This window comes from Bactrocera oleae, chromosome 6 (genome assembly GCF_042242935.1).
Source record: "Bactrocera oleae isolate idBacOlea1 chromosome 6, idBacOlea1, whole genome shotgun sequence".
Lineage (NCBI taxonomy): Eukaryota > Metazoa > Arthropoda > Insecta > Diptera > Tephritidae > Bactrocera > Bactrocera oleae.
This window is the reverse complement of record NC_091540.1, coordinates 14,735,091-14,747,585: the sequence shown is the minus strand read 5'-3', so window position 1 is coordinate 14,747,585 and position 12,495 is coordinate 14,735,091. Positions and strand designations below refer to the sequence as shown.

The 12,495-nt window shown below is 32.2% G+C and overlaps 2 protein-coding genes across 2 annotated transcripts; both read right to left on the bottom strand.

The window, feature by feature from the left end:
- Nucleotides 1–2,951: 2,951 nt before the first annotated feature.
- On the bottom strand, nt 2,952–5,505 carry NUCB1 (Nucleobindin 1). The gene is made up of 4 exons (XM_070111542.1): nt 5,130–5,505; nt 4,557–5,055; nt 4,162–4,499; nt 2,952–4,094 (listed from the first exon to the last, which is right to left on the bottom strand). Exons 1-4 carry the CDS (start codon nt 5,373–5,375, stop codon nt 3,531–3,533), a joined length of 1,647 nt encoding a protein of 548 aa, XP_069967643.1. The 5' UTR covers nt 5,376–5,505; the 3' UTR covers nt 2,952–3,530.
- A 233-nt stretch (nt 5,506–5,738) lies between these two features.
- Nucleotides 5,739–7,195, bottom strand: LOC106620537 (CDAN1-interacting nuclease 1). Its single transcript, XM_014239058.3, has 3 exons — nt 6,820–7,195; nt 6,270–6,758; nt 5,739–6,206 (listed from the first exon to the last, which is right to left on the bottom strand). The coding sequence occupies exons 1-3, from the start codon at nt 7,077–7,079 to the stop codon at nt 6,011–6,013; spliced, it is 945 nt and encodes a 314-aa protein (XP_014094533.2). The 5' UTR covers nt 7,080–7,195; the 3' UTR covers nt 5,739–6,010.
- Between the last annotated feature and the right edge of the window lie 5,300 nt (nt 7,196–12,495).

The window sequence follows — 12,495 nt, the reverse complement described above, 5'->3', positions numbered from 1 at the left end:
ACTTGATTTAATTTTCGAACTTAAGTTCGAAAACAAGTTTGAACGTCACTAACGAAACTAAAAATTAGTATATGAAGAAATTAACTTGAAATTACAACCAAAATCGGTTTTTCGAAAGTTGTATATACAAAAAAAAAATAATTTTTATTGAGTTTAAAATACAAAGTTTTCTATTAAACAACTTTAACGATTTTTCAGTATTTTTTAATTTTCGAAAACTTCGAAGTTATTAAAATTACAAACAAACTCAAATACAAATTCGAAATTCGCATATAAAAACAAAATAAATTTTTTTAGTTAAAAATATATACAAAGATTTCTATTAAATAAATTTACGATTTTTCAGCATTTCTTAAATTTTGAATATAAGTACGAAAACAAGTTTGAACGTTTAAAGAAAATAAGTATATGAAGTTATTCGTTTAAAATATTTTTTTATTCGAAATTCGAAAATAAAAAAAATTAAATTTCTTGAGCCTCAAAAATCAAATCAATATACAAAGTTTTCTATCAAACAAATATGTCTGTAAGTTTTGTAAACATTTGCTAAATTTCGAACATAAGTTTGAAAACTAGATTGAACGTTTACAGATATTTGAAATCAGTATATGAAGTTATTAGCTTAAAATTACAATCAGAATAGATTTTCGAAATTTGAATATAACGCGCGGACTCAAGTATAGTGGTCCGATATCGGCGGTTCCGACAAGTGAGCAGCTACTTGGAGAGAAATAAACGTGTGCACAATTTTAGAGCGATATCTCAAAAATTAAAGGACGAGACGGATAGACAGACGCACAGGGCTTATTTGTCATCATACTGCTTATTTAGATTCCTTCTGGCTGTAACAAACAACGTGGCAAACTTAATATACCCTGTTCAGTGTATACAAATAAATATGAGAAACAATCATTAAATTATAGTAATATTGCTAAATTTGAAAAATAATTTATATTATTTAGATTATGTGAATTTAAAATATACACAAAATGTTTTACAAAAAAAAATGAAAGTTCTGTAAATTTTTTTTTCAAATTTCGAACAAAAATTCGAAACGAGTAAGAACGTTCAGAAGCATTATAAAAATGAATATGCCTCGTAATTAAGACAAAATTACACACAATAAAAATGTTCCAAATACGAATAAAGCACTTTGAACATTGAGAAAGTATTTTTTTTATGAAAAGTGTGTAAAAGAACAAATAAATTTGAGGCTGAAAAATTTAAAATACTTGTTCTTAAAAGCAATAATAAATGAATGATGCTGAAAGATTGACCTTTCAAACATTCGTTGACTGAAAATTTGTAAACGCAACTAAAAAATTTGAAATTTTGAAATTTCGTAATTTTGTTGAGTAAAAACTTATGCGTTCAACTTTTTAAATGAAACTATTATTATTGTTTCAGACATATGGTTGATAGGAGATCTAAGAGTTATTATCGAAATATATACAAAACGCTAAATGTGAAAATTTGTGAATTTCGAAAACGAAAATTAAGAAAAGTTAACATTTATGCCAGCTGAACTTCGAACATACATAACTGTGAAACGTAATTTAATGTTGTGTGTGGAAAACCTAATTTTCTTAATAAAAATTATGACACTTTTGAAATACACTAGCAATTTTGTATTGAATTTCCACCAAAACCAAAAAATTATAATTCATTTTGAAACTACAAAATTAAACACACAAAATTTTTATTTTATTTGTAAAATAATACATTTGGCAGTACCCAAAAGTAGCTGTGTACCTAAATATTATGGTTTTGGTGTAGATTATAATTTTCGAATACACAAAACTTAAGTTTGACGAGAAAAATTTTGAATTTGGTACAAGTACATACATTAGATCGATAATACTAGTACAAAAATAGAAAAAATTTATTGTTTCGAAAAAAGCATGTCACTAAAAAACCACTGACATGTGTGTATGAATGTATAAGAGCCTTTCATATACATATACATATATATGTAAGTAATATAGCGATATTGTTCGCAAATAAGCAAGTATTGTCTTAGCAATCAGCATATGTTTTTTATATAACCCCGATTAAGCAATTTAATTGCGACATACTACATTAACAAACACATACATACATTATAAATTTAAGCTTAACTAATCGTCATTTATTTGAAAATATCTTTTATTATGCATAAATATTAGCGAGAAAAAGCAAAAAAAACTACTGGTTTACCGTTAAATCAGCAAGTAATAGCATATAGTTTTGAAAAAATCAATTATATATCAAGTTTAATTAAAATATCCAAATCGCTAACTCATTTGGACGAGATTATAAATTATATATCCCATTTTAAAGCATTTAAATACAGTTTAGTTTACCGTAGTGCTAATTATATTCTAATTTTTTGAACTTGTATACACAAAAAATTAGTTAGTTTTTACTAAAGAAAAATAAAAGCGTTACAAAAACTATATTCTTTACTTGTTTTATATGCACTGTGTTTCCAAAAATTCTTGAAACGCAGGTAAAATTTATTTCATATAAAAATGACAGTTTTTGAGATATTGAACTGAAATTGTGCACACGTTATTTTCTAACCAAAAAGCTGCTCATTTGTCGGACCTGCCGATATTCGATCACTATAGCATATAGCCGCCATACAAGCTGAACGATCAAGCTAAAGCCCGCGTATGGCAAACTGAGTTATTTGATAAATTATCTTCACGAAATTTGCTAAAATATTATATTAATGCTATAATAAATACAACTGTGAAGCGTATTACAGGTTCGTTGCAGTCGAAGTAAACGTTTTTTCTGCATTTAACTTTTGTTCGTTTTATTGGCGTAAGTCCAATTTCCAATATGAATATAATATACACCCAGCTGATCGGTTGACCAAAGATACATATGTGTCTATAATAAAAAAAAAGTTATCGATTTTTCATGTAAGCAGCACGTAAGCTTTGTCTGTTCACTTAAAATCACAGTTTTGTTTTTGTAGCATTTTTTTATTTTTTCAAGTAAAGTAAACAAAAAAATTAATATTGTACATCGAGTGAGAAATTGTTTTTTTCCGCTACAAAATATAAGAAAGTAGTATTTACAGTTAGTATGTACGGTAGTATAATTGATTGATGAAAGTTTCTTCAATGAAATACAAACTATACATATGAAAATATTTTACACAAAAACTAATTTCATTTTTCAGTTTTCATTGTCAAAAGTTTATTGCGGAAAATTCGTATGTAATGAAACGAACAACTATGTATAGAAAATGCCATATCAACTGTCGTATTTTCATACGTAAGCGTTATAAGTTAGAATTGAAAAAAAAAATGGAATTATATATACATACATACGTACGTGCTTATGTATGCATGTATGTAGAGACACCACAAAGTGCAAACCTTGAAATAGACTATACAGTAAGTTAATGAAGTAGCACGTTGTTCTAATTTAATACGTAAGAAAAGAGCTTTTGTTCAAGTACGAATGTGTGCGGGGTAAATAGCTGCAGCTGTCTAAACTTACGTTATAGCGGAAGCGAAGTTATAAGACGTGTCTCTTCAATGATTTGTCGGAATGTTTTGTTGTTGTTTAGCCTGCGGTATGGGCGCTGCAGCTTGTGGTTGTTGTTGTGCAGTTTGTATAGGTTGCTGTGCTTGCGGTTGTTGTTGAGGCCGTATGGGTTGTTGCTGCTGCTGCTGTTGTGGTACTTGCTGTTGCTGCTGTTGTGGTACTTGTTGTTGCTGCTGTTGTGGTACTTGTTGTTGCTGCTGTTGCGGTACTTGTTGCTGTGGCACCTGTTGGTATTGTTGCTGCTGTGGTATTTGCTGATATTGTTGTTGTGGTACTTGTTGGTACTGCTGTTGTTGACCATTAACCGTTTGGTAGGCTTGATTGGGATGCAATTGCACGGGCTGTCCCTGAACCTGTGGATGCTGTTGTTGATGCACGTATTGTTGTTGCTGTTGGGCATATTGTTGTTGCTGTTGCAGGTGTTGTTGTTGCGGTTGTTGATAATGCATCTGTTGACCAGCAGGTACTTGATATTGTTGACCACCCACTTGATAAGTGTCATGTGCGTCGTTTGGGTAATAACCTTGCGGCATGTTCGGGTGAGGTTTCAACTAATTAGAAAAAAAAAAAAGTAAAATTGAATTATGCAAAAGTTCGTAGATATTAAAGTTTATATACCAATCCTTGTGCCATCAAGCGTTGAATTTCTTCTTGACGGCGCCTTTCAAATTCTAGATACTCCTCGTGTGTATACTGTGGTTTTTCGTCAACAGTCTCCCATTCCGGATCCTTGTTCCACTCATCGCGTTTAGTTTGTTCCAAAAACTCTTGGAAACTAATTAACCCGTCACGATTGGTGTCAGTTTCCTCAAACACGTGCTCACGCATGCGCTCCATCTCTTCAGCACGCTCACGCATATCATCTTCAGGCAATCCAGATTGGTACACTTTGTCCAGTTCTTTGATGAAAAGTGCCTTTACTTCTATCTCATCCCAGTAACCGTTACCATCCACGTCTATAAAATAAGCCAACGTGAAATAAATTATATGTCAGATTATATATTTTTACCTACCATGCATCATGAAGAATGTGTGTGGATCAAAGTCTTTCTTGTCCAATTGATCTTGCTGTTCCCATACATCTTCTAATTGCGCTTTGTTGCCGGGGTGATGCACTTTTTCGTGTTTTTTATGTTTTTCTTCCTTTTCCCTTTCTTCTTGTTCGAATTTTTTGCGTTCTTCTTCAGGCAGTTCTTTTAATTTACTCTCTTTTTCGAATTCTTTCTGCATTTCATATTCTTTAAATTCAGCACGACGTTTTCTATCCGCCTCAGCTAAGTCTTCGGACGTTTTTTTAATCAACTTTTTCAAATCCTCAATTTCAAAAGTATGCTCGTTGTGGTGATCCAAATGTTGAGGAATTTTTAAATGTTCACGATCTATTTCATTTTCCAATTCATATTCCTGATTCACTAATTGCCGTAAACGTTCGACTTCACGCCGCTTGATTTCGTCTAATTTGGAGCGTACATGATGATTCACATATTCCAACTCTTGTGCAATTTTGCCATCCTACATTAATGTAAATTAATAAATTCATTGTTTTGCATATAATTGTATCTACCTAAATTTGTGAAAATACTTACACGTATGTCAGCTTCAGGCGCTTTGTCTAACTTTTTGCGGAAATCAGGATCGCTTTCAAGTGCTTCCACAACCTCTTTTAAATACCTTTCGTACTCCAATGCTGTTTCCACATCCGGAGTAGCCGGAGTTACAGACGCTTCTTCCTTTTCCTCCTTTTTATTTTTGGTCACTGGCAGCGCATTACAAAATTGCACCAGCACTATTGTAGTGGACAATATTAAAAATAAATTAGCTTTCAGTCTCATTTTGCAATTTTATTTTCGAAGTAATGCGTATATTAAATTCAATGTTGTTGCCGAAAAAACCAAGTGAATAATGAATATTCTGGGAAATGCCAGAAACTGCAAACCAAAACCTGACGTGTCAAAAGGGGGTTTGTATGCTTCTTCTTCTTGTTCGAATCACAATAGTAATGTAAACAAAAAACACAAACAGTTTGATATCGATTCTAAAACGATAGTGAAATCGATAACGTTCAAATGCAATTTTTTTAAAGGGCGATTACCATTATTTTGAAGAATAATGACAATCCATTTAAAGAATAGTGGCTGCGCGCGTTTGTACAGACAGTTTGACAAGAGCCCCGCAGTTTTTGAAATAACGATCTGAAAATTTGAACACTTCCTTTTTTCCCCCAAGAAGCTGCTCATTTGGGCTCAATGGGCTTCATATTGATAATAATCGTTCTAATTAGCGATTTATATTAATGATAACCTCAATCCATTTTTTAAAATAAATTATAATATTACTTGCATTAGTTATATTCATACATGTCGACAGTAAAATTATTATGGCTTTAAATATAAGTATATGCGTATATATGGACGTAATATTTGGGTAACTAGCGTGCTACTGAGTATTATGTTCGTTATATTAATTTTCAGCTATTAGAATTTTGTAGACTTGATTCCGACGCGATTTCTGTTGTTGGACTGGCATCATCACACAGATTAAGAAATGCCATATGCTCAGTGGATGGGAAATCGTCTAAAACAATTATGCCTACGTTATTATCCGGCAGTCTCGGAGTATCCTCGTGATAACCAAACCAATAGATAACAATGCCGGCGCCAAAACTAAAAAACAGAATACGAGTTTAATATAAGCTAATAATAATAAATAAGCATATTAAGACATACCGATTACTGTAGCTATATAGCTGTTGTTGTATGTACCACTTATGCGTTTTTACATCACCAAAGGTGGCCTTACTTTCAATCCAATTAACTACTTCACCTTTGTACAAGAATGGCACAATCATTTTAATATCCGGTGTTTTATCATAGCCAAGACGTCGTAAGTCATTTTCATCATAGTAGTGCATATTAGCGGCAGTGGCCATTTGTTTCAACTTAAATTCATACTCTTCGCCTAAAATTCTGCGACGTAAATCAACAAGTGGTCCATCTTGGGAATCGCTACACATGCATTGTATAACATTCGCGGCTAGTTTCGGATCATCAATGAGATGTGGGTATTTCAGCAGACGACTCAAGTCTGCTTTGTGCAAAAATTTATATTTTACCTGCAAAATTGCGCGACAGAGTGCCATCGGGCTTATGCCCTCTAAGCATGCAATTTTCAGGAGTAATGTAGGTGCTGGATGTGTGCTTAATTGATCTTTGAAACTGTAAGGAAAAGCCAAAGAAGTTATTAGTTGCATGTTTTGTTTTTTAATTTGTGACTTACGCTTTCAGATATTTTTTTGCTTTTATTTCATTTTGCCAATGCTGTGCTCTTAAACGTGTAGAAAGTTCTGTTTGCAAAATACTTTTTAACGTCTGCTTATCAATGTCGGTAAAAATCCGATTCACCATCTCCATCTCGCAATCTATGGCAAGTCCATGGTAATGCTGTATGAAATTACAAATACTTGAATATTCTAAGGCGTTAAGTATGCGTTTTTTTCTTTCTACAGCGGCCATTTCGATCGTCGCATTAATTTCCATTTTTGGGGTAATTGACCAACGATTATTTTTATAAAATAGAAATTTCTGCTTTCGGTAAATCCATTGATTTCCTTTATTTGTTGTTCACGAAACGGTTTGAAAATCAGCTGTCTAAATTTTGTAAACAAAGTCTTCTTCTTTTCGTTTATGTTGTACTTATTCACAATGGCAGAGAAAATTTAGTAGCAAAAATTTAATAATTTTTCTTTTTTAATCTGTCGTTCGTTAAAACAGTAGAAGAGATAATAATTAACTAAATAAAAATTATGCTTCAATTTCGTATAGAGGGTCGTAGTAGGATGGTACACAATTTATAAATGCTTCATAATAGATTATTCGAAAATGGATGAAATCGGGTAATAATCATGCCCAGCTCCTATACAATGGTTATTATGAAGACGATTGACAGTGCGCTAACGCACTAAATGAAAACAGAAGCTTTAAATTTTATCACAAAGACGGCGCGAAAAGACTGCATGGGAATCAATGTAAAAATTGGACAATGGATATGGCACCGCCCATATTGAAGTGAAAATGAATGAAATCATACTTTTTCATACTGTAAATTGAAACCAATGAATATATTAAAATAAACTTTTGCACAAAGAATGCCTTTCAGGTGTTGCACCGCTCATGGTTGAAGATGAACCATATTTTTTCTAGTCCTCTAGAAACCAAATGTAGGAAGCTCCGAAACTATGATTGACTTTATATCCAAAAAATCAGTCACTCTGTAAGATATAGTAAAATTAAGTGGGCATCTTTACCTGAAAATAATACAGCCTGGTATTAAATATGGTAGGTTCCTAGCCCTCGTATATTTCATACAACAAATTTTAAATATTCGTCAGATTTTATACCATTTACGTATATCGGCTAATATGTGTGCTCTTTTCGTAAAATTAAGTGGACAATTCCAAAAAATTGATCTAGACCTTAGTCCAGCCTCCACAGTCTATCCCTAATATAATATAATGTTTTCCATTTTTATACCTTGAACAGTATTGTATGTATTTAGTTTGCCACGAAGTTTGTAACACCCAGAAGGAAACGTTGGAGACCCTATAAAATGTTTACATAAATGATTGGCATAACGAGTTAAGTCGATTTGACTATGTCCGTGTGTCTGCCTGTCTGTATATGCACGAACTAGGCGCTCAGTTTTTGAAATATCGTTCTGAAATTTTGCACAAATCCATTTATCCTCAAGAAGCTCGGATCTGCCATTATCGGACCACTATAGCATATAGCTGCTATACAAATTGACTGATCACAATTAAGTTCCTATATTTTTATTTTTTTATTTGTGAAGGGTATTATAGCTTTGCAGCAACTGAAGTATAAGTTGCCAAGCACAAACCAGGCTAGACTTCAAATACCGGAAGTTATTGATGTCATTCTCTGTGTATTAAATTTGTTTCTGAGTCGCAGGTAATTTTCCCATTCAGCCGATAAGTGACATTTATAGTATGTGCTTTTAACAGCCATTCTTTTTGATATCCTTCGTCGCACAGTTTTCCGTTTAATATCCGGTTATAACTAACTCGATTTGGTCAATTTCTTAATGCTGTCTTTTTGATTTATTTGTTTGTTTTATTTGATTTATTTTTGTATTTTTCTGATTTTATATCCTTTAGCATTTGGTCACTTTTGCCACGAGCTAATCCCGAGTGATTTTGTTCACTTTTGTTGTTGTAGCCTGTGAGAAAGTTTTGAACATCATAGCTTGGTATACAATTGGTGAGACATATGTCTGTATATTAATAAAGGGTGGGAATGTTTTTCGCTGGTCACTTAGAAAATTTGGTTCATAGTCACATCTAAGAAAGTCTCTCCAAGTAGGAATCGGTATGAGGCCACAATTATAACGGGAAGGTCTTTCGCCTTAGAGTTTTCCATTTTTTTTCTTATTATCATATAGAAAGACTCATATCTCGCTTTCAACTACTTGAAAAATATCTCGTTTCATAGATTTGGTTGAAAACTGGACGCTCTGAAAAATAAACGGTTGAAATTTTACTACAAGTATATTAGGGAAAATTTGTCTTTTTCTTTTGAATTTTATAACTAAATGAAAAAAAATCTTTAGAATTCAGAATACGCATAGGATTTGTAGGATATTTACTTCTCTACAAAAATGAACCTTAAAATTAACAAAAATATATGTTTGTTGAGAGATAAGAGCGTTCTAATAACTACTACACATCTTAAATGCTCTTATATATTAAGTTTGAATAGATTAGATCCATCTTAATGACATTTGTTTTGATTAAGACGTCAAGAATCGTTTGGAAACAAACATGAAGAACTAGCTGAAGATTTGAGAAAATAGTCAATTTTTAATATAAGAAAGCGCATAGCAATAAAATATTCTTGAAGTAGAATACTTCGCTATCAGTGAAAGCTAGTCAAAGCTCTACAAGTATGTTAATCATTCAATATTAATTTCATATCTAAAATGTCTTCTCAATGAAACCTTTTATGAAATACGATATGAGTAAGACTCCTAGACTTCCTTTTGGAAACCAAAAAAGTGGATAAACTAACACTATAAGAAACTTGAAACTGAAAGCTTATAAAAATGGAAGCTCATACTTGAAAATGCTTTGCCATTACTGAAAGCTATTTGAAGTGAAAGTTTAAGTTTAGTGGGCAGTTTTAAGTCATTTATGATTATTATACTTTTTAAATAAAGTTTTCTTAATGAAAGTCGTTTTGATTAAGGCTCAAAGAACCGTTTCAGAGACGAAAGCGAGTGAAAAACGCTTAAAGTTTGAGAAATCTTGTATGCTTTTGGTAGTGAAAACGCATATATAATAATGTTTTAGTTTGCTAAAGTGAAAATTCAAGTTTATTAAATATTTTAAATTTTTTTCTTAAAGCGGATTGTAACGTTTTCTCATTAAAACCTACTAAGGCATTCGATTAGAGTAATACTCAGAAAAGCTGAAATTTTGGAAAAATGTGCAAGCTTTTACTAGTGAAAGCGCTTACATGAGAACACTTTTCCATTACTGTGTACTATTGCAGTGAAAGTTCAAGTATAATAATTTTTTTTAATAATTCATGGAAATTACACGCTTTTTAAGTTTTCTTAATGAGATTCGTTTTGATTAGTGTTCAAAGAACCTATATTGAAACAAAAAAGTTTGGAAAGAGACTTTGAAAAAATGTGCAAGCTTTTACTAATTAAAATTCACAAAACTGAAAGCTCACATGTATACATGAATTTTAAAGTAAATAATGTTAATATACATTTCGTTTACCATATAAAGCATTTTTCTTGAAATACGTTTAATTAAAAGCTAATGCTAATACCTACTTAAATGAAAACTGCTAATTCTAGTGAAGATGAAGATATAATGGAATTCTTGAAATAATTAATTTTAAACGATTTTTAAATGAAGCTTCAAAGCTTTTAAAATAAAATTCGTCCTTTCTTTATGATCATCACTGATTTACACACATACTTTAACGAACTCTAATTTAACATTATTGCAATGTGAAATTGCTTTTATAAGTGGTTTTAGGCGTTTTCTCATATTTCTTGGAAGTGTATTCGTTAATTTTATTCAAAAACAGTTAATTTTTAAGCTTAACATAATTCTTTCTTTCATCGCTGGCAATTTATGTATTTATTTTGTCTCCCTAATTTTCGTAGATTACCTTATTATTAATGTTCATATAATCACGTCATAATATGTCAATTAAAATTCTTTAGATTATGGAAGTTTTGTGTGCGCTTGAACGATTAAAAGCATGCAAGCTTTTACTTAATTATGCATAACCTATTTAGGTGTTAATTTATGCGCATTTCGGCATAAATAGATCGCAGTTGATAAGGTAAATGCTTTGATTTTGTCCATTATAATTTTTTATTATTAGAATTTTTGAGAACATTTATGAAAATATTAATTAGAAAATTGTACAAAATTAAACTCAAAAAGGCAATGATATTATATTCAACTTAAGCACTAAATGTGTATGCTTAACAAGCCCATTAAACACGCTTAAACACCAGAACAACATGCATAAACCGTTTAATTTACAACATACTCACTCCGGCAACACGACAAAGCACAACAAGTTGTGAACATTTATACAACAATAAATACAATAAACGCTCTAAATCGACATAAAAGCTGTGAGTTGTTAAGATAGCACGCCACAAGCCAACATATTTAGGTTTGTATGTTTGTGTGTATATATATGATTTTCCCAGTCGCATTTTCACCACCATTGCCGCAATGTCCGTGGTTACGCTTGCGGCTGGCATTGGGGCTACGGTTGTGGCTATGTTGCTCGGATAATGTCCGACGACAATCTGTTGATTGTAAACTTTGCGCGAGTTTAAATTGAAAACGAGCGAGTGCTGACGCCGCTCTACAGCTATGCATAGTTTTGCTCTAATAGCATTTTGATGGCAGTTTCAACTACGTGACGATCATTAGCGTTGCAGCACAGTTGTAATTTTGAGGCGTACAACTCAACAGGCTCGAGAAGAGGTAGGATAAAAGGGCAGTAAAATAAAATATTTAAAATTATTATATAATAATTCTGTTTTTAGTAGCTGTGCAATCTGATAGCTGAAGACCGAAGCATATATAATTTTCGTAGGTGGCAATGGTATAATATAGACATAGCATTAGGAAGGGTGTACTCCACATTAAAAGGTGGGCGTGAGCTATCTTGCACATATTCTGGAGGGTCCCTTCCCAGGTTATGGGTTGGGAATAGAGTGTTTACGATATGACTGTAGCATTTAACTTTAGAATGTTGTTTTCTCATTACGATCTTCTTTCCGAGACCCCATGAAGTATTGTATATCACTGCGTAGCTCTTCCCATTTATCTTTCTTTGTCTTTATTATTGCATCTTTCGGCTAAGTTTTCTCAGTTTTATATTCCTGATTCTCTTTTGGAATGTGTTGAGCCGTTCCATAAGAGATGTTGAGATCCTCTGCTATCTCTCTGTTTTTGTTTTTTTGTGTCCCTTACGCCCATTTTTGTAAATTTATAAAGAAAAGCAAGTTAATCTCTGCGAACTTCCTTAGGATAAGAGTTTCATGTGGGACTCAGCCTTTTATTGAAGAATCAAAAATTTCAGGGAGTGTTAGAACTTAGAATGTTCTTAGTTGATTAGTATCTTCAATACAAGGAACACCCGCGAACATCATTAACAGGGTTTGCTACGTAAATAAAATTATATAAACTGGCTTGGAAATAAATTTGAAGGGCCGGCCGACCCTGCACTCAAGGAGGAATAAATATAAACTTTAAGTCGACATGAGTTAAAAATTTTGATGTGTGCAAACTTGCACTGAATGAAAAGCTTAACGACCAATTCGAAAGTTTGGAAGGTATGATTAATGAGGAATAATGAAGTCAACAGCTGACCCCAGCATAGTATGCATATC